General features: G+C 38.2%; 2 protein-coding genes across 16 annotated transcripts in view; one reads left to right on the top strand and one right to left on the bottom strand.

Moving 5' to 3' along the window:
• The window catches only part of SENP5 (SUMO specific peptidase 5), a 155,695-nt gene extending 140,879 nt beyond the window's left edge, over positions 1-14,816 (top strand). For 10 of the 14 annotated variants that reach the window (XM_058556051.1, XM_058556055.1, XM_058556047.1 and 7 more), the window contains 4 exons: positions 4,220-4,357; positions 7,054-7,137; positions 8,622-8,672; positions 9,536-14,816. In XM_058556051.1, coding sequence (XP_058412034.1) covers positions 4,220-4,357; positions 7,054-7,137; positions 8,622-8,672; positions 9,536-9,646 — 384 coding nt within the window. In that variant the 3' untranslated portion in view covers positions 9,647-14,816. The remainder of the gene's footprint in view (positions 1-4,219; positions 4,358-7,053; positions 7,138-8,621; positions 8,673-9,535) is intronic. The other 4 variants (XM_058556048.1, XM_058556052.1, XM_058556058.1 and 1 more) reach the window with 4 other exon arrangements.
• Positions 13,402-21,892, bottom strand: NCBP2 (nuclear cap binding protein subunit 2). Of its 2 annotated transcripts, none has more exons than XM_058556063.1 (4): positions 21,748-21,892; positions 18,566-18,747; positions 15,599-15,737; positions 13,402-15,043 (listed from the first exon to the last, which is right to left on the bottom strand). In XM_058556063.1, the coding sequence occupies exons 1-4, from the start codon at positions 21,823-21,825 to the stop codon at positions 14,972-14,974; spliced, it is 471 nt and encodes a 156-aa protein (XP_058412046.1). In that variant the 5' UTR covers positions 21,826-21,892; the 3' UTR covers positions 13,402-14,971. The 2 variants fall into 2 exon arrangements, with proteins under 2 accessions (XP_058412046.1, XP_058412047.1); XM_058556064.1 differs by lacking the exon at positions 21,748-21,892 and adding an exon at positions 19,458-19,704.
• Between the last annotated feature and the right edge of the window lie 2 nt (positions 21,893-21,894).

Below are 21,894 nucleotides of genomic sequence, written 5' to 3' on the forward strand. Positions count from 1 at the left end.
TGGCAAACAAGAAGAAGGAATAGCAGTATTAACAGCAGATGAGGTCGAATTTAAGGTGAAAACAAACTGTGTGATAAAATTTCAGTGTATAGGAGATATAACAATGATTACAGAAGCAAGGAGACCTTGATAAAATAGTGATAGTGGGAGACCTCTCATAGTTTGACAAATCTAGTAGACCAAAAAATAAGATCATAAGTAAAAATCAAAAAATAAAACCAATTCCTTTGGTTTAATAGGTATATACTAGATCTTTATACCCGTCAAAAAGAGAATATCCATTTATTCCTGTATCTAAGGAACATTTGTAAAAATTGATCACGTACTTGGCCCCAAAGAAAATTATTACATACATTATTGCTTGATCAAAATTCACTCAAATTAAAAATAAATAATAAAAGGTGACTAAAAAATCCTAACAATTTGAAAATTTTACAGATACACGTATTACTGGATATAACCCCTGGATCTAAAATAAAATAAAAAGGGAAATTGTATACAAACTGTCTAGAGAAAGAGATGGAATGGGGAATACATCTTACCAACCACTGTGGAACATAATGAAAGTTGTTCTGAGGAGAAAGTTAATGGCCATAAATGCCTTTATTATTAAATAAAAATGAAAAATAGAAGAATTAATTACTCACTAAATTAGATTATATTAAGATAAATTACAGAATGAACAAAGATTTGAATGTAACAAAAATGAAACAATGAAAGTACTAAGAGGATCCATGAGAGAACTTTTTAAAAATAATTTCAGAGTAGCAAAGTCCATTCTGTGTACAACCGAAAACTCAGATGCTATAAAAGAAAAATGAATTCACTTACATAAAAAGAAAAATAATTCTGCATTTAAAAATAGGAGTGGTATAAAAAGACAAATAGTAAACTGGGGAAAATATTTGCTGTACATATCACAGAACTAATTTTCTTAATATATAAAGGGCTTCTACAATCAATCAAGAAAAAGACACCACCAGCTCAATAGAAAAGTGGGTGAATGATATAAATGAAAAGATTTGTAGTAAAGAAAGGCTTATTATTGAGTTGTTCTGGATATAAGTCCTTTGTTAGATCTATGTTTTGTGATTGTTTTCTCAGTCTATGGCTTTTCTACTTATTTTCTTAACTTTGTCTTTTGATGAATGGAGATTTTTAATTTTGATGAAATCTGATTTACCATCCTTTTTTCTTTTATAGTTCTTTCTGTATCCAGTCTAAAAAATATTTGTCTCATATGTTTTCTCCTAATAGCTTTATAGTTTTAGGTTTTACATTTACATCTCTGATGCATCTCAATTTTTGTGTAAGACATGAGGTAGGGATCAAGGTTCTTTTTTTTCCCGCCATGTGAATATCCAGTTATTCCAATGTCATTTGCTGAAAAGAGTTTTCTTTCCCAGTTTAATTGCTTTGGCACCTTTGGAAAAAGTGAGGTGACCATATATATGTGAGTCTGTTTCTGGACTTTATGTCTCTCTTACATTGATCTCTTTGTTCTTATGCTAATATCTACTGTCTTGATCACTGTATCTTTATAGTATGTCTTGAAATCAGTGTAAGTTGGCCAGCTTTCTCCATCTTTTTCCAGATTGTTTTGGTAATTCTAGGTCCTTTGCATTTTCATACGAATTTTAGAATCAGTTTGTCAGTCCATGTTTTTAAAAAACCTGCTGGGTTATGATTGGGATTGTGTTTAATCTATACATTCTTTTGGGGAAAATAGACCTCTTAGCAATAATAAGTCTTCCAGTCCATGAACATGGTATATTTTCCATTTATTTGGGTCTTGAATTTTTCTCAGCAATATTTTATAATTCTTAATGTATAGGTCTTGGCACATTTTTAAAAATGTATCCCTAAGTATTTCATATTTCTGAAACTGCTATAAAGAGAATTTTTAAAATGTTATCTTCCAGTTGTTGCCATTAATATATAGAAATACAATTGATTTCTGTATATTGACTTTGTCTCCTGTGACCTTGCCAAACTCACTCACTGGTTCTAGGAGCTTTTTTGTAGATTCTGTGAGATTTTCATAGACAATCATGTCTGTAAGTAGTGACTGTTTTATTTCTTGCTTTCCAAACTGTATGCCATTTTTTTCTTGCTTGATTGCACTGGCTAGGACTTCTAATTTTTTTTCCCCCCTCAAAGCCCGAGTAGATAGTTGTACGTCATAGTTGCACATCCTTCTAGTTGCTGTATGTGGGACACCACCTCAGCATGGCCGGAGAAGCGGTGCGTCGGTGCGCGCCCAGGATCCGAACCCGGGCCGCCAGTAGCAGAGCGCGCGCACTTAACCGCTAAGCCCCGGGGCCAGTCCCATAGGACTTCTAGTACAATGTAGAATAGAAGTAATAAGAGAGGACATCTTTGCCTTGTTCTCAATCTTAGGAGGAAAGCATTCAGCTTTCGCTACTATTTATGATGTCAGCCATAGGTTTTTTCATAGATGCTCTTTACCAGGTTAAGGAAATTCCCTCCTATTCCCAGTTTGCTGAGAGTTTTTCATCATAAATGGATGTTGAGTTTTATCAAATGCTTTTCCTGCACCTAAGAAGATGATCCTATGGTTTTTTTGTCGTTATTCCTTTAATCGACCCAAACTGAAGGAGCAGCCCTTAATCTTGAGACATGCCAGTCTCAGGGCTACATGATGGCTCTTGACATGACATAACTTCACTTCTGTTTACAGCACATTAGTTAAAGCAAATCACATGACAGGACTACATTTCTTCCCCTGGGAAGGGCAGTGAAGCCACATGGCAATAGGTAGTTCTGTAGAAACTTCGTATAGGGAGGGCAACAAATAATTGGGATCAATAATACAATCTGCCACACACATCATTCTTAATTCTATGTATAAAGTTATGTGTGTGTGAAAATTAATATATTAACAAGAAGAAGAAAAAGATCTGGAAAGATATACACTGAAGTGTATCTTTTTATCTGTATTTTCTAATTTTTATTTAAAAAATTGTTTCATAATTAAGAAAAAAGTTTCTTTTTGAGAAGAATGTAAATTTGGTCTCATTTAATACTATATGTTAAATGTCCTTTTTTTAGATACTTGGAATTTTTGAGCTGGAAAGGATCAATTGTCTATCCTGTCTAACATTTCTTTCTGTCCACCTCACCTCCCAGGTTTATGGATGTAGAAACTGAAAAGCAGAAGTGCTCAATGCTTTGCTTCAAGGTTATGTAGACTAATAGAAGGTTCATCTAGAGCAGGACATTATCTGAATATCAGAAAGCAAAAAAGGCTTGAGAAATAGTTTCTTAAAATCTGATGTAGTTTAAAATAGCCTTGTAATTGTTTTAACCCAAGGAATCACTAAAATACTCTCAAAAAATACCTGAAAAACGAAATTCATTAACTCTTTCACATATGGTTACTGAGCATCTACTACTTTATCATCCAGTCCACAACTGGGATTTTGAATGGAATAGCAAATATTTCTCAATTGTAAAGGATATGTATCAGGATGTAAAGGATGAGTTAGGTTTTAAATGATGTGTAAAGAATTATCAAAGACATTTTTCTCAATTTTGACATCTGGGAGACCCGAGGTAGTAATAATAATAGCTAAGATTTATTGACTACATATAATGTGCTAAGCACAGTTTTACACATTTTACATGTATTATCACTCAACGACTTCATAAAGTAGGTACTATTGTTATCTGTATTTTACAGTTGAGGAAATCAAGGCACAAAGAAGCTACCAAAATTGCCAAAGTCATCTGGCCAGTAAGTGGAAGAGCCACAGCAGGAACTTGACCAGACTTGCTTCAGAGCCCATGATCTCAACTACTGTACTGAGTCTGTAGAAAGATAGAAGGCTTATAGCCTATGCTGTTTTCTAATACCATGATTCCTTCCGAAATAAGAATTGAGTCTAGGTCAAATATATTCACAAGAAAATTAGCATGAAAATAAGGCACCCAGTGATATTAGGCAGTTGATAAGCACAGGTTTGGCAGGTTAAATGGAAAGTAGTGCTTTCTGTATCTTCAGTTTTCTTATTGTCGTGTACTATAGCTTGGTAGTTACAAGCCTGGGCTAAAACCTGGGTTTAAATTCTGGCTTCACCACTTCCTAGTTTTATGACCTTGGGCAGGTCAAAGGTCAGTAAATGGAAGCTGCTGTTTGTTGTTACTGATTTGGAGAGCCTGTGGTGATGGCTGCATTTCTTTTTCTTTTCTTAATCAGGTGGATTTGTTTAAAAAGAGTCTTCTGTTGATTCCTATTCACCTGGAAGTCCACTGGTCTCTCATTACTGTGACACTCTCTAATCGAATTATTTCATTTTATGATTCCCAAGGCATTCATTTTAAGTTTTGTGTAGAGGTAAGTTAATATACTGCCTGTTTTTTTGCTTCTCCTGTGATTGACCAAATAGTATCTTAGCTCTAGCTAGAATAGCGGAAGTCAGTACCATAGTGAGTCAGTTTCTGTCATAAAAACTATCTAAAATGTTGGCAGAGAAAAGGTCTACAAGAGGAATCTCCAGGTGGGGAGAGGAAGCTGTCTACGATCTGGATCCCTCTCTGAGATACATGTCTTATTTGGATTTTGTCAGATTTTTTTCTGCCTTTCTCTTAAAACTACATTTTGAATGTGGATAGAAATTATTTTCCTTGGTCTCTCTTAGAGCTAGGATTGGCTTATATCTTCAAAATAACCTATAGAATGAATTATAACCAAGAGAATCAGCTGGAAAAATATTACAGTTCAACTAACAAGAGTTCAACAAAATAAAAACAAGAAAAATCAGTAGGTTTCCTGATTTTCCTGCACTAGCAGAACTAGTTAGAAAATGTAACTGAAAAATTTTCAAAAGCAACAAAGATGTAAATTACCCAGGAATATACTGTAGCAAAACATGTGGACGTTCTTCAAGATGAAAACTCGGCAGTATTTAAAGGAAATTTGAATAGATGGAAAGACAGGCAGATTCAATATTGGAAAGAGATCAATTCTCCCCGAACTAATATATACCAATTTCTGTCCTAACCAATTTCCCAACAGGATTTTGAGTGAAATCTGATAAGCTCATCCTAGAATTCATCTTGCAGGATTTATGTGCGTGAACAGCTAAAAGTTTTGAAGTAGAACAGTGAAGGAAGGAATACTCTATTAGACATCAAACCAAAGTTTTAATAATTAAAACTATGTATTTATATTGGCTTAGGGATAGACAAGTAGATTGGTGGGACAGCATAGAGAATCTAGAAATAACTCATGTATATGTGGGAACTTAGTATATGATAAAGTTGGGAACGGACAGGCTATTCAGAATATGCCACTGGGGAAGTTCGCTGTCTGTTTAGAAAGTAAAATATAGCTCCTTACTTCATACCATTTATAAAAACAAATTCCAGATGGATTAATGACCTAAATATAAAACAGAAAACTGTATAAGTTAGAATAAAATGTAGAAGATGTTATGTTCTTAGAGTAGGGAAGGCCTTCTTACACAGAACAAAAAATCAAAAGACATAAAGGAACACATTGATAAATTGGACCGTAACGTAATGTAAAACTTCTGTATGCCTTAAAGTTAAAAGACAAGGAATAGACTTAGAGAAAATGTTTCTGACATACATTATAGCTAGTCACTATCCAGAATATATAAAGAACTCCTACAAATGAAAAAGAAAAAGAAAGATCTAATAGAAATGGACAAAGGATAAAATAAGTAATTTTTAGGAAAAATGTAAATAACCATTAAACACATGGAGAAATGCTCAGCCTCACCAGAATTACAGGAAATGCAAATTAAAACTATGTCAGTGTTCCATTTTTTGCCTATTATATTAGGAAAAGTTTGATGTTAAGTGTTTATGTGGGTGTAAGGAAACAGGCATTATCATATTTTCTGGTGGAGTGTATAAATTGATATAGCAACTTAGGGGACAATTGCAATTCTAATCAGTTCTAAGTGCCTTATAAATTTAAAAGATGCATATCCTATTGCATACCAGTTCTATTTCTTGGTATCTACTCCATAAAAATGCTTGTGTATGCACATAAGAAAGAGGTGTGCGCCAGGATGTTCATTGCAGCATTATTGATAACAGTGAAAAATCAAAACCACCCAAATTTAGCCCTACCAACAGAATAGCTAAATACATACACTATAGTATATTCATATTATTAAATTGACCATAGCAGTTAAAAAGAATATAGTAGATCTCCGTGTCCTAACATGGAATGATCTCCAAGATGTTTTGAGTTTAAAAAAGCAAGTTGCAGAATGGTATAGTATGTTTATAGAAAGAAAATACATATATGCATACATGTATATGTATATATAGGTATGTATATACAAACACACACTTGTATATATACACATACATACATACTTCTACTGATACTTCTACTCTATCTTCAGGGTGGTTGATTTAATTCATGTAACCTCTGACTTCACCCTTAGAAGAGATATGCAGAGTGAGAGATGCACAAAAGCATTGAGGGTGAAAGGGAAAATTTGAAACTCCAATGGGCTTCATCTTGGTAGAGATTTCAGCAGTGGACTTGATTATATTTCGTATCCACAGTGGTTTTAAGTTAACTTTCAAGAAACAGAATACCTTTACCTGCAGCAAAAATAAGGAGTATATCTAAGGCTGGAATGTTTTTCACTTAGTTTCAGTTACTAATGATTTCTGCCATGGCTTCCTTCCCTCTGTTGAGCATTGGCAGTACTTAAGACCTTCTTTTTGTCTTGCTAGTATTTAAGTTTCAAATTCAGCAAGTTGACTTACTGCTGGAATGGGCTGACTACCTCATAAAAAGTTTTAATTAAAACATACCAGTGTCCGCAGTCTAAGTGTATACCTGAGTGCAGAAGGTCTGAGTCCTTCTTAACACTATGAAGTGAAAGGTCTGAAATCAAGTTCCAGCTTTAAACTCTTTAATGCATACTTTTGCCCAGTGGTGGGGCCACAGCCTCCTCCTTTGCTTCTGTCTGCTATGGGCAGGTTCCATTTTTCACCAACTGATGGAACACAGCATCTGTGTTGTGGTTTCTTTTTAACCAGAATATAAGAAAGTATTTGCTGACTGAAGCCAGAGAAAAAAATAGACCTGAATTTCTTCAGGGTTGGCAGACTGCTGTTACAAAGGTAAGTATGTGATAAAAATGAAAACCCAGGCATGTCAAGGGGATGGAATTATCTAAGGGGTGGTGTCTTTAAAAGCATTTGAAGACTAGTGACGAAAGTACCAACGGAGAACCTGGAGGCTGCAGGAAGGCAACTCAGAATAAACCTCAGTTTAGTATTCATCATCTGGCTGCTCAATTTCCCAGTGCTTGCTGGGAACAAATAAATTAAATCACTTCATCCCTGGGGCAGCTGCTAATGATATGATTGCTCTATTGAAAAAAAGAAAAAAAATATATACTTATTTTTTTTTTTTGGTGGTACCTGCCTCTTGCCTCATGGCTCTTGTTTCCAGATGACCCATATAGACCCCCAAAAATATTGAAATGACTGTTTGGATCCACTGAGGGAGCAAGTGCACTGGGCTACTTTCCAGGCATGTGGGGAAGACATTGGCCTGAGTGCTTCTGAACACAATCAGGAAGCAGCACTAGGTTGGCCCATAGACATTAAAACTGTATGTGGAGCAGAGTGTCCAGGCACAGCCTCTCAATCCTGTCACAAATACCAGTGTCTTACGTTTTATGGTCACTGCTTTATGTTTCCAAAGTTGTTTTTGCATGTATGATCTCATTTGATCCTTACAACCTGTAAGGTAGGTCAGCTAGGGATAAGCATCATTTTTATTCTATAGATGAGAAAACTGAAGCATAAATGGCTTCCTCAAAAGCCATCAAAACTATTGATAGTCAGGTCCTTGAACTCGGGTCTGTCTGGATCATTGACACAATGTTAGAGGCAGGGTCTTGAAATAAACCTTTAACCCACACCCAAAGGGACAAGATTTCTTTGTTTGTCCTTGAACTGAACCAAATGCTAAATTTTAAACTTGTTTTGTGTTTTAAATAACCTAGTATATTAGTTCAAACCAGAATTGAACTTGTAAATTTTCTTAATTTACCCAACTAGAATATCCAGGTATTCTCCTAAATTTAGTAAGAATCTTTCATATTCCCACTTGAGGCAGAATATAGTAACCAGTTCTTTTGAAAACATACTCCTTCCTTTACAGTTCCTTTCAAAGAAGGGGACAGAGTTGTGTAATACGAGATGAAAAGTGAAGACTGCTAAGCAGGATTGTTACTTGCTAAGTATTCAGAGTCCAGGCATATGTTCTCTGATCCACAATTCCATTTTGATTCCATTGTCAGTGAATTGATAGCAAAACTAATTATCCAAATGGAAGTTTTAATATAGGATTTTATTTGATTTCCTATTTCTCATATTTAGGCAAACTGTTGTTCTATAAATTGTGGTTGATTGATAGTTCTTTTCACGTGGTCAGATGCCTCCGTAAAATGAAACACTTTAAATACTGTAGGTATACATCAGCTATCCTGGATAGAGATAAGTTTCCTGTCTCTTGCTCATTTTTCCATAAAGACAATTTTTCTTATCTGAAGAAGAGTACTTGGTCTTAATGATCATTTTGTTTTTCCCCTTAGTGTATTCCGCAACAGAAAAATGACAGTGACTGTGGAGTCTTTGTGCTCCAGGTAAAGAAATACTGTTTTTCAGAATTTACAGCGTGTGAATTAAATTTATTGGGTTTAGAGAGGAGAGATGGGAGTCCTTGTGATGTGTATGTGGTACTACGTACAGGTAACAGAGTACTTTTCCTCCCCCTCCCTTCCTTTGTTGTTGAGAAGCAGTAGTTTCTGCATTTTCAGATCATAAGGAACAACCAACTTCTAAGGCCAAGCATGCATAATTGGTATCATCCATGTCTTCTCAGAGGTTATTAGTAAGCCACACTGGAGACTGTCCTGAATTCATCCATATCATAGACCCTTGCCATTTGTAGAGTTAACTATATTTTTTTAACCACTGGCAAATGGTCTTTAACCACAAAGTAAAACCTAATTAGATTTTAAATAAGGGCCACATTCAAAAACTTTCTCATGCTGTAAGTTCTCTTAGTGATCTAAAAGGGCTATTAAAAAATTTGTTATACATTATATTTATGAAGGAAATTATAGTATATAATCCATGAATTTAGAGGTTTACAAACATCTTAGACGGGCTCATTCATATGACTCACAAATGTCTGAAGTTTGTAAACAAATTCAGATTCTCAAAGACCACATTAGCTCTAGGTGCATTCTCAGCAGAGGTTGCACCTTGAGAAGAACTGGTGCCTCTTCATCAGTTTCTACTTTTCACAGTATTGAGTGGGGAGGGAGGAGAGATCCCAAGCCATATACTTGCCTGAAAAGTTGACTATAATTTGGAGGTAAATGTTTTAAAACAATGTGCTTTACAATAAGTTTTAGAAAACTAAGATGCTGCCTTAGACCCTATTCTGTTTGGGCTGTATATAACTTCACATACCACTTAAATGTTTCTGGGACCTTTGCAGTACTGCAAGTGCCTCGCCTTAGAGCAGCCTTTCCAGTTTTCCCAAGAAGACATGCCCCGAGTGCGGAAGAGGATTTACAAGGAGCTGTGTGAGTGCCGGCTCATGGACTGAAACTCAGCAGGGACTCTGGGAAGTCTGACCAAGATGGAGCAGATGGTTTGTTACTTGAATCTCCAAACACTTATTTGAATTTTTATAGATATTTCAGATCAGTGGTGTTGGGCCACTATTGTTACCTCAAATTTATTTTTTGCCCTTATTCATTTCTCTATCTACCATGTACTATTTTTTAATGTTCAGTTTGGTTTCATTTTTATTTTTATGGATTCTGCGTGTTTCCCCCCATATTTAATATTTATTATCCAAACGCATGCATATAGACAGAGCATGCAGTGCAGAGTATTAAAAAAAAAAAGAAAAAAAAACCTAGTAGATTTGGTGCAGCTTTTGAAACTTAGTTAGACATGAACTGAATACAGGTTTAAAATTTAATACCAGAACCTAAAAATGCAGGATGTTTTTGATACAACATAACTCTGAGAATAGTAGATGTTCCCTGGGGCATGAAGGGTAGTTAGGAGTGGTTTTGACAAAGCCAGTCCTGTTTTACTTCTACCAGCAGCACCTTTCACTGACTTCCCTTTCCAAGTGAGTCTTGGAGAGTGAGCTGCATTCCTTTTGAAGGGTGAGAAGGAAGTGGCCATAAACTGACTGGCGTGTTCTGTTTATAGAGGCACACTTGCAGGCACAGTGCCTGCTCTGGCAAGAGTTGACTAAGGTATGAGAAAAAGACAACGATCTTGAGGGTCTAGTTATCTTAACACATGGAGAGATTTCAATTTTGGTTTTAAGACGAATTATAATAAATGCCCAAATCTTACAAATGCTATTGCTGGAACATTGAATTCCCTGGATTTTTCTGTTATTGATCATTAAAAAACTTAATATCCATCAAACTAGTGGTCAGACAAATGAGAATTCAGCCTAAGAGTAATTTACAAGTTGTCACTTCCCTTCTGTTGTCTTCTATATGAAAGAAATTAAGATTTGCCAAATACCTTTCTATTTCAAGGGTATTTAAAATATAAACATTCAAAACCGAAGACTGACTTCAGGTCTTTTGCAGGTGGGTGGGGAGAAGAGAGGAAGGGTAATAAAGATGACTTGATTCTGTGGGAGTAAAGCAAATGTCATTACAGTTTGTTTCCTCTTGTCTCTTTAGTGATCTCAGCAACATGCAGGGCTCCTCATCTGGCCTCTGCTTGACCAAGCCTGAGGCTCCAGCACAGGGAGCCCTTTTTTCCAGTCTGTGAACCTCATCTTCTAGGGAAAGGCAGAAATAGCCCTGTCCTTACACTTAGCTGCATTAGGGTTAAAGTAATGGATCTTGCATCTTTAGCCTTTTGTGATATTTGAAAGGAAAGGAAATAAAGAAGAAGGATGCATGTTAAACTCCCAAATTATCTTTTCTGAAAGGGGGCAGGAAAGACAATAAATGTGTATATAAGAAACTCAGAAGCTTGTACAGAAAAATACCAAGTAAATGGCAAAAGATACTTGGATTTATGCCTCTTTAGGTGTGGGGTGTTGAAAATAAAAAGCTAAAATGTGCAGTTTAACTTTGCCGTTAAGGTGAGGCTGACTGCCAGCAGTTGAGAGTGGCGTCAGGACATGTTTACACGCAGGGTTCCCATCCCCAGACATTCCAAGCTCAACGCCAGTGTTTACATTGTAAACAGCCCCAGCACTTTCCTGAGTCCCCCAGACTCCAACCCTTGGCGTAAAACCAGGTCAGTATTTCTTGTTGTGCTTCAGGTCATTAAAAAGACTGAGATTAGAGGCACTTTATGCTGCTACAGGTAGGGTTGTGTCAGCATTAGGGAAGATGACAATTTCAAGTGGAGAGGATGTCTTCTTCAAGTTTTCAGACATAATTATGCAAACATGCTATTTTTCAAATCTGTAAGTGAGACATTTGCCTAACTTTTTTTTTTTTGTAGCTATACAAAGTAGCCAGTAACTAAGCTATCAATTCAAAATGTCTTATACTTTAGAGCTCCATATTTCACCTCCTCACTGACAGAACTAGGCATGCAGAAGAGACAGGAAGAACTGTATTCTGTCAAGAATCTGAATTAATGCCCAAAGCCTGAGTTGCTGTTTCCTCCAATCTGAGAAATGGTCACCCTCTCAGCACTGAGGCACGCAGGGATGAGCACAGAGAACCTAAAGTGAGCTGTCCAAGTCCAGTTTCTCTTTCATTTCCAGCTTAATAGGGTACCTTGAGGTGTACTGTCCAGTGTGCTTTACTCTAAATGTTAAACATTTTAAGTTTGGTTAAAATGTTTGTCATTCATGAAACTTGGTTTTACCACACATAGCCTGCTTTCCCCACCCCTTCTTGTGATTAGGTGTAAACCTCTGTTTAGCCCAAGTCCACATTAGAATGGCCTTTGTCCTGATGTTTGCAATAATTGCTTCCTTGCAACAAAGACATTTTTGAAACATAGTCTAGGCTGTTGGTAGAAGAGACAGGCATTGTTTTACTGTCACTAGCTTGGCACTGAAATGTTTTGGTGCCCACAAGGTGGGCAGACCATATGCTTTTGGGGTTGAGTGCAGGCCTTGTACAAACCAAAAGCTACTTATGATGTGCCTTCAACAAGCTGCCCAGCCCTCTCCATCAGCAAACTTACCAGTCTGCTTCTTTCCAGTGACTTTTCCTTTTGTTAAATCTGTAGCAATGAATGTAGATTTAATTCAACTTTTAGTTAAGCTCTCTCAAGAATCATAGAGAACCAACCTTCTCTTAAGGAAGGGAACCTCTTAAGGAAGGGAAAAGAAGCAGTTGCTGCCAGTAATCCCCAAATCACATTTTTGGCTTTGCATTGTATTTTCTACTTATCACTGAATACTAGTAACACTGGTCATTTTGACTTCATAGTTGGAACAAAACAATAACAAACCTAACTGGGACAAAGCCAGCACTAGCCTAAGTTGAGCTGCCCTTTTTTCCTGCAGTTGTAGTTCACTGCTTCCCTGGGTTAGAAGAGATAACTGGGAGCTCTGGGTGGATCAGACCCTTCAGGGGAGAAACAGTTTATTAATAGTGTGAATTAGATATAAAGACTACCTGCTCTGTTTAATTCTGTTAAGAAACTGAACTAATCAGCAGTTATAAAGCACATACTTTGTTATGTGCTAGGCTCTGCCTCCTGGCCTGTAGATAATTAAGAAGACCCAGGGAATACCATCAGAGAAGTGCTAATTATATTTGGGTGTTGCAAAAGCAGACCTAGACAAGCTGTTCACTTAAATGGTACCTTTTGGTCAGAAAAAGAATTTATTTAAAGAGTGTGACGATGTAAAATTACTCAAACCTTCTAGCAAAAATATTTTTTTGAAAAATAAACTAAATGCCTTTATAAATGTGTGTTCTCGTGTGTTGAATAACATATCCTGTTTGGTGAGTAGTAATTTTTACCAGTGACATTCCGGTCATGACAAGGTTCATTAATGAACAGTGATCCATGTAGGCTCTAAGCAGCCTACCCTTAAACAGCACTGTCCAATTGAATTTTCTGCAGTGATGGAAATGTTCTATATTTGCATCCATTACAACAGCCACTAGCCACATGTGGCTGTTGAGCATTTGAAATGTGACTAGTGTGACTGAGGAACTAAATGTTTTAATTTGGTTAATTAGCTACATGTGGCTAGTGGCTACCATATTAGGTAACTGTAAAATCAAAATGGACATGCAAATTCTACACATTATTCACAGATCCTCCCTAAAACACATCCATAAATACTCCTGAGTAAGCAAGTTCCAATGTCCCTCGTTATAGATGAGGAAACGGGCACAATGATATTGGTCCAACTTTATTGAAATCTGTTACAGAAGACACAATTCAAATAGGAACCACTGTCTGTGGTTTTAAGGCCTATAGAAATTAGAGTTATGTTTTACTACAAAAGAATATAAAGTACATTAATTCAAACTACGATGTAAAAAGAAACTTTAAAAATGAATATTATGTCCTCATTAAATTAAATGTCTGCCAACAGTTTTTTCCAAAGCACTTACAACTAGTTATAGCTCTTTTAAAAATTCAAATAACCAGTTTCAATTTAAAGAGACAACCTACACTTACTGTACCAGGACAGATGTTCACATTGAGATATTTCAGCCCCAACTTTTCACAAAGTACTGGAAGTTACGAGATACTTTGTTGCTAGATGAAAAAATTTCATTTGTCAGGGAAAATTATACTAGACTAGCAGTTTTAAATAAGCTATAGTTCACACACAATATTAGAGAAAAATCACCTCTTGCCTTACAAATGCAAAATAAATTCTCTAGACTCCCTTCTCTGTAGAGACCATCAGCTCACTATCAAAGCTCTGAAACTCAGTAAGCACAATTGGGGAAAACAAGACACACTTCAGTATGGGAACTGGCCGAAACACATTTCCTGAGGGAAGCATTTGATTGTTTTTGTTAAGCATTCTCTGGATCTTCAGGCTCTTTTTTAAACCCACTCCATTCCCAAGATCATGCCGAAAATGAAAAGAATAAATCTGATGGCCCTCACAGCAACCATCATGTCAAGGCAATTAATTCATGTCCCCGATACTTCATCCCATTTCCTACTGACAGTGTCCCCCCTGCTCGTATAAGTATTTGAGGTTCTCCATAATACAAACCCTTGCTTTTTTTAGCTTTAGGTATAACACTTACATCTTTTGAAAAGTGTGTTTAGTAAATACCCTTCCAAGTCCTGTCCCTAACTTCCTGATCTGTAAAGCATGGAAGTAGGTGGTGTCCCCTGGGTCTGTCTAAGGCGTACTTTTGCACCAACTATTTAGAAAGTCCCCTTGACTCCTAAATTTGCCTTTAGAGATTAGAATTCAACATAGAAAACAAATTCAGTTGTCAAACATCTGTTCCTAATTTAGAGCAAAGCTATACAACAAAGCAAAACTCCATTTATTAAACTTTATCCCACGCAAACTTAGAATTAAAAAAATAATAATTCCAGGCCCCAGTGCAGACCATGAACCTACTTAGATGCAAACACAGTAAACAAATTTTTTAAGTTTTCCAGTCTTCCTAAAAAAAAGTGTGGTGTTTGGGTCTGAAAGATCAACATTATAGATCAAATCTGTTGCCAAGGAACACAATTTTTGATCTGGTAACAGAAAATCATTCTGGTAACCTGACACATGGCCAAGATTCTAAGACGAAAGAATTAAAGGCATCCTTTTGGATTCTGTCCTTTAATAATTTTCAGAGGAAAACCATGAAGGGGCTTCCCGCTCAGTACAGACATTGATCAAAGCTTGGTAAAAATGAGCAGGTGTGCAGACCTTGGGTAACGTACATCAAATTCAAGAGGCCAAAGGAGGAGTTTTTCGTGATGGGGCTCTCACCACTCACTGGTTTTGGGCCAGTTTTCCATAGCCTCCTCTCCCAGCATCATAGTCCTGCCGATACTCATCTCGTACCTTAATTGAAAAGAACACAAGTTACAGTATAGAGAAGATCGGTGTAACACATATGCCTCCAACAACATGTCAGACAACCAACTAAGCCTTTTCAAATATCATAATGTGAACATTTGAGCAGGACATAACTTTTTTTGAGCAACTGATACAAATCTCAACTGCCTTGCAAAATTACCTAAGACTACCCAATGGTTTTCTCCCAAATGTCAGGCTCCTACTCATTCACCAGCATTCAAAAATAGCACATTCCAAAGAATAAGTACTTAAATTAGGCTATTTATTTTAAAATAAAAACTTAAAACTCATTTCAGTGCATTTTGCTTTTTTCCTAGATACTTGCAGGTGGAAAATATCTAGCCCCTAGCAGAAGTCCAATACTATTTCATGGTTTAAAAAGTAATTTACCAATTCCAGTGGCTAGTTTTCAGATTCACTTCAAACCAAGGTTATAGGCACAAAGTTATTTTCAAAAGAGCAAATACAAATTGACAGAACACTTGTCATTAGGACTGGAATCCCAGGCAAAGGCGGTGCCCAGAGAACCTTCCTGCATACCTGGCCCCCAGATCGCCCACGGCCATACTGCCTGCCCTCCTTAAAGCCCGCGTCCCAGTCTGTGCGAATGATCCGGTCATCCAGACGAGTTCCATTTATGTACCGCATGGCATTTTCTGCATCTGCTCTTGAATAGTATCTTAAATGTAAGTATTAAGGAACACTATATAGCATTTCTCCAAACATTTTGGAAAGAAGCAACATCTAAATGAAGCTAAGTTAAGAAAAAGTACAGGGGCTGGCCCGGTGGCGTAGTGGTGAAGTTCACATGCTCAACTTTGGCGGCCTGGTTCATGGGTTTGAATCCTGAGTGCAGACCTATGCACCACTTATCAAGCCATGCTGTGGCAGGCATCCCACATACAAAGTAGAGGAAGATGGGCACAGACATTAGCTCAGGGCCAATCTTCTGCAGCAAAAAGAGGACGATTGGCAATGGATATTAGCTTAGGGCTAATCTTCCTCACCAAAAAAAAGAAAAAGTACGAAAACTAATCCAAGCAGATGGACTTCAAAGACAATAATCTGGCTTGCACAAGCCTGTTTGCTTTTGGTCCAGAAGCACTTAGAGAGTCAAATAGCACACTTATCTCTGGCTACATTGATCATGATTTCCTGGATAATCCTAGTAATAATGTGGTCCCACTGTCTCCATATTTTGGTGTGCAAAATATAAAATATGTTTAGTGCAGGTTTAGACCACAAACTGCACACTTCTTATCCAAACAACAGCATCCAAATTTGGAGCTGTATATTCAAGAAGAACCATAAATAAAAAGAGGTCACAGAGCATATGGAATTGCCATTGTATTTCATTAGAAGGAAAGAGTCCAATTATTACTTGGGTTAGTAGTTCCCAAACCTATTTAATCAGATCTAATAAATCTATCTTTGGGATGGTATTTTAAAAAGAAATCTCTACAAGCAATTACGATTATTAGCTGGGTTTAAGACAGGCTGGTCTAGATGTTTTTTTCCTTGTATTCACACAGGTAGGGGAACCCTGCTGAAATTCCAGTGTCCAGCACCTACACAATGCCTAGCAAATAGTGGACATTCAGTAATTTTTTGTTGAATGAATAAAATGTATGCTAAAAGAGCAAACGGAGAAAAAAAGACTGGCAATGGCAGCCTCTCTTTCAGGTATTTGCCATTATGATTGCTGATCTCTGACCTACAAGGCAGATGCAAAAACACTCCAGTTCTCAAAGACTGATTATTATCTACAAGGTGGATTTTCTTTGCCTTTTGTGTTTTCATTGTTCTCCCTGCCCTGTGAACTATTTTATGATATTGCCACCAAAGGCAAAAGCAAAACCTGGGCATTCTGGTGCCTGGTGTCTGAAGGGAGAAGGGAAGAAGCTTGCAGAGCCCAGAAATCAGATACCAAAATGAAAAGTGGGGAATAGGTTCAAGCTGACAGAGTGAGCATATTTCTCTCCTTTCCTTCTCAAGACCCCTATTAAAACGATAGGAAACAAACATACACCTACAGAATAGAAGAGGCCATCAGCAGATGAGAGATTCAACAAAAGCTGATGGAAGAGTGCTAATGGGTGAAACAAAGTCACAGTGTGAAATATTCTTGAAGGGGCTTAAGAAAGGAGACAGCAAACCCAGAGGCTCTTAATTCACAGTTGAAGAAGAAGTGAGGGTACAAATAGGATTTAATTAAAGGTCTCTATGTGGGAAGACGACCAGCTAGCAGGAAGGCATTTAATCCCAGGCAAATAAAAATAAAATGATAGGGTTCTGAACGAACTATCTGGAGGAACGAGGGCAGTCTTTGATGTCAGGAGGCTAAAATAAAATCCCTTTTCATTTTGGCATTTGAGAAACCCACATATCCCAAAGGCAAGGCAGCAACTTGAGAGAGAAGCTCTGCTTGAGTGCACAAACTCAGCCTTCTTTTCCCTAACACGATTGGAAACCCAGGGATCACCAGACATTTAAGGAAAATTTACAGCATAAATACAACCAAAAGAAACAGATAATTCAGAGCACAGAAAAAAAATTCAAAAGACATGTTAGATCAGGTCTGGGAAATTTCTCAGAATATAAAACAAAATGACCAAAAAAGAAAATATTAGCTAAAAAAAAAAAACCAAAATACCAAAGGATAAATCCAGAAGGTCCAATATTTATAGAGTTTCCAGGGAGACAATAAATGATCATACATAAATACCTATAAAATCAAGCTATAGGGGCCGGCCCCGCAGCGTAGCGGTTAAGTACACGTGCTCTGCTGCTGGCGGCCCGGGGTTCAGATCCCGCGCGCACACCGACGCACCGCTTGTCAGGCCATGCTGTGGCGGCGTCCCATATAAAGTGGAGGAAGATAGGCAAGATGTTAGCCCAGGGCCAGACTTCCTCAGCAAAAAGAGGAGGATTGGCATGGATGTTAGCTCAGGGCTGATCTTCCTCACAATAAATAAATAAATAAATAAAATCTAGCTATATACATCTACATAATGAAAAACTATACAGCCATCTTAAAAAGAGGTAGATCTACATGTGCTAACATGGAACAATCTAAGATAGGTGGGGAAAAAAACTAGTGCATGCAGTACACTACCACACATCCACAGGATTACTTCTGGAAAGACACCCAAGAGACTGGTAACTGATTGTCTCTGGGCTTAGAATGGTACAGGGATATTATTTTCACTACACCCTTTGGATTTTTTAATCACCATAAGCATACATTCTCGAAAGATTGTTTTTCTTGAAGCATCTACTATAAACAAAGCATGGATTTCAGAACAGAATGTAAATGTTACCAGCTTTCACAATGTAAGAGTGTAGACACACTGGACAGAAGGTAGGAGGTAGATGAAGGAAGGAGAAGTAGAGATAAGTGTAGGGGTGCTAATTAGTGAATATCCTCACTCATTTTTTAAACAGGTGACTAGCCACTCTTGGCCCCACCCTCATCCAAGAGCTTCATCAAACACCTAGGAAGGATACTCCACAAAGCAGAATCCACATGCTGTTTTTTTCATTTTATCCAGGCCCATAATGATTTTCTTTATGTCACCACTTTTGCTGAAGAGTTCATAGATTTGTTCTTCAGTTGTGTAAAAGGAAAGATTTCCAACATACAATGTACAGCTTTTCTTCAGTAATTTTTCCTGTTCTTCATTGTCACCCTAGAATTTCAAATAGAGAAGTTAAGCAACACAATCTAAAAACAGCCTTGTTTAAACAGTATTCCTAAGTATAAGAAAAAACTTTCATTAACTCTGATTTGGGAATCAGCTTCTCTCATCATCCCAATCCACCACAAATCCCTTGCCAAAAAAAAAAAGAGTCCATGAAGCACTATGCAGGTCCTCCTCCTGCACTATACTGCCACACAAGTGGCATGCCTTTTCCCTGTACACCCCATATCCTCAGCACTGGCTCCTTCTCTAATGGCCCAAATTTAATTTCTGGACCTTGAACCAATATATTAGAGGGGACCCTTTTATCCTTCATGATGAAAAATAAACGGATTTTCAGAGATAGGGAACTGCCTTATAATACTTCCATAGAGAATGTTCAAAGCAACAACTGCTTAGATGGTTTTACATGCTCATATATTTTTCTCTGAGTTTAGAAGAAAATGTAGGGATCACTAAAAATAAGATATCTCACTTTCTTGATGGGCTTCCTAATTTGGAAGACAAGATGAAGCGAGAGGAATACAACTGGACTTCAGCCAACACACCTGACAATCCCTGGGGACAAGATGGCTCATCATGGGCTAGACGTGGTATTTTAGATGGCTTCACAGAAACCTGTGTGGCCGTCCTCCGACTTTCTCTTCTCACCTCCTCCACACTGGGGAGGACGAATACTGATTAAATAGAAGACCTACCAAGTGACCTGCTCGCAGGCCCCTCTGACCCAGGTTACGGCTCTAACATCAACCATACAGTGGTATTCCAGCTTGGAAAGTAGCTCAGTAGATCCATACTCAGGCCCCCAGAGCATTTCCCAAGAGGCCTCCCTTCTTCATGTACTACACCATACATAATGCTGATCCAGCTTCCTTCACTCAGAGACTAAGACTGCATTATTCGTGTCTGAATGCTTTGCAGCACAGTGCTGAGTAATAGGTCTCCTGATCACATTCAGTGGTAGAACAGAGAAACCATCTGAACTCACATCCATCAAAAGGAAAATGGAATAAATTATGGTACATCAATAAATATAAAACTATGCAGTCCCAAAAAAAATCTAACATCCACATGCAGTGATATGGAACATCTCCGAGAGAGAGCAAAGTGAAAAAAGAAGGTACAGAACGTGAAAGGTATGCTGCAAGTTACATAAAAGTATGAATATACACAGATATCATACACAAGAAACAGTTAATTATGTCTGCCTCTAGGGAGAATCAAGGAACTGCAGGTCAGGGATTTCCATGTATGAGGGCTCATTTAATTTTCAGAACTGAATGAGGTATGTCCTAATTTATTATCCCCGTTTTACACCTGAGGAAAGACTATTAAGTAACTTGTCCAAGGTCACACAGCTACTCAGTAGTTGTAGCTGGAATCCAAACCCTGTCTTATCCCCAATCTCATACTCCCTAAAAAGTTCACAGGACAAGAGTCATTCTACATTAAAATAGGCTTTCAGAACTTTGGAATGAGACATTAAAGTGATTCACTTTATATTACTGCTGTTACTGATTTGTTAAAATTATGGTCAGGAGGCATTTATTTTTCTTTCTAGTTTTCTCCCACTTGTAAGTAATGTCCAAACAAATACCCTATGGCTTAAGACAACTGTGGTGTAAGTACTTAACGTGTGATGTTAACGTGGATTCCATTCAGGGAACACTAGAAATTCCGCATCACAGTATCTTTCTACTAAATAAAGCTATAGGCTTTAGACTTGCAGAGATGAATAACAGAAAAAGTCGTTTTTCTGTTTATCTGTTAATTAAAACTGTTCACAGTTTTAATCTTGCAGGATGCTTGAAATTCAAGATGGTTATGATGTGGAACTTTCTAAAGTAATGAGAACTGTGAAAGTAATAGAAGTGAAAATCATGCCCGGCATAGAGTAAGCATTTAAAAACTGTTGACTGAGTGAATGAATTTAAGATCTTCCTCAATTTCGCCTCAAACAAAATTTCCTTTTCCCTACCAACACATTTTACATTCTCCATGCCTACCCTCTTTTATATGTGGCCCTCCTTTCCCAGTCATAAGGGTTCTCCCTTCTGATTCCTCACAGCCCCTCCCTTTCCACTCATCATTTCTGCTCTAGATTAAGGTTACTTACCTCTATTTACCATCCCTACTAGAGGATTATGAACTCTAAGGGTGCCGAAACTGTCTTCTCTCTCCCTTTAAGGTTTAGCAGAAGGCTTCAGCAACAACACTCAATAAAAGTTTACTGAATAACCAGTGGTTCATGTGTCGTCCACCCCACCCCCGCCTTTGCTGATACTGAAGAGCGTACCCCGAATATCTGCAGCCTTCCCTTTTCCACATAATCTACTATGACATAGGCGAAACTGAAATTTCCCCCTTCTGAAACCCAGCAGTTCTCTGATCCTGATATCCAGACACTTAATGTGCCTAGCTTGGCTGGTCCACCTCCCCACTCCAAGGGCTTCCCTAAGGGTGGAGACAGGACTCAAATTTGTGTCTCCCATCCACCGCGTAGAACTGTGTAGGACCGTTCTACCAGACCAAGGACAGGACTCGAAGCGCCAAGGGGCAGTTTGGCTAATTTAACTTAAAATTTTAAAAAGCAATAAAAAGTCCCACTATCTGGGTCAGGAAGGCGCCTCCACATACTCCAGGCGTCAAAGGACACCTCTTCCCCTCATCGCCAAGTCAGCTTCCCGAGACACAGCCCGTGAAAACGTGAGCCACCACTACTGCCGCTCAAACCGCTCTGCAGTGGCCCGCTAACAGGCAGCGGCTGCAAGGGAATGGGAAAGCGAGCCTCAAACTCCCTTTCTATGAGAGATGGGGCTTCACTGACATCCAAACGCCCTTTCAGCATCCATTCCCCAGGAGGCACCGGGGCCTCTCTTCGCGTCCCGGGAAACTGGAGAACGGGAGACGACACAATGAGACAAGAGCAAACCGATTCTCGGCGTCCCGGCCTAGGGCCTTCCCTTCTCGCAGCCCGGCCTCCCTCACCCGGAAGTGCTGGTCCCGGTACTGGCTCAGCTCCACGTACGAGTCGCTGCGCAGCGCCTTCAGGAGGCCGCCGGACATAGTGCACACAGCTGGTCGGCGACGCCGCCACTCCGGGAACAACGAGGCCGCCGCGGCCCAGGCGGAAGC

Source organism: Diceros bicornis, chromosome 15, assembly GCF_020826845.1.
Source record: "Diceros bicornis minor isolate mBicDic1 chromosome 15, mDicBic1.mat.cur, whole genome shotgun sequence".
In the NCBI taxonomy this organism is placed as follows: Eukaryota; Metazoa; Chordata; class Mammalia; order Perissodactyla; family Rhinocerotidae; genus Diceros; species Diceros bicornis.

Bases quoted from the DNA above. Each gene is read 5' to 3' on its own strand.
- NCBP2 (XM_058556063.1), bottom strand. From the start codon at position 21,825: ATGTCCGGCGGCCTCCTGAAGGCGCTGCGCAGCGACTCGTACGTGGAG. The intron at 18,748-21,747 runs GTGAGGGAGGCC...TTGAAATTCTAG, and splicing joins ACCGGGACCAGCACTTCCGG to GGTGACAATGAAGAACAGGA. The intron at 15,738-18,565 runs GTATCCTTCCTA...CTTACATTTAAG, and splicing joins TGTGGATTCTGCTTTGTGGA to ATACTATTCAAGAGCAGATG.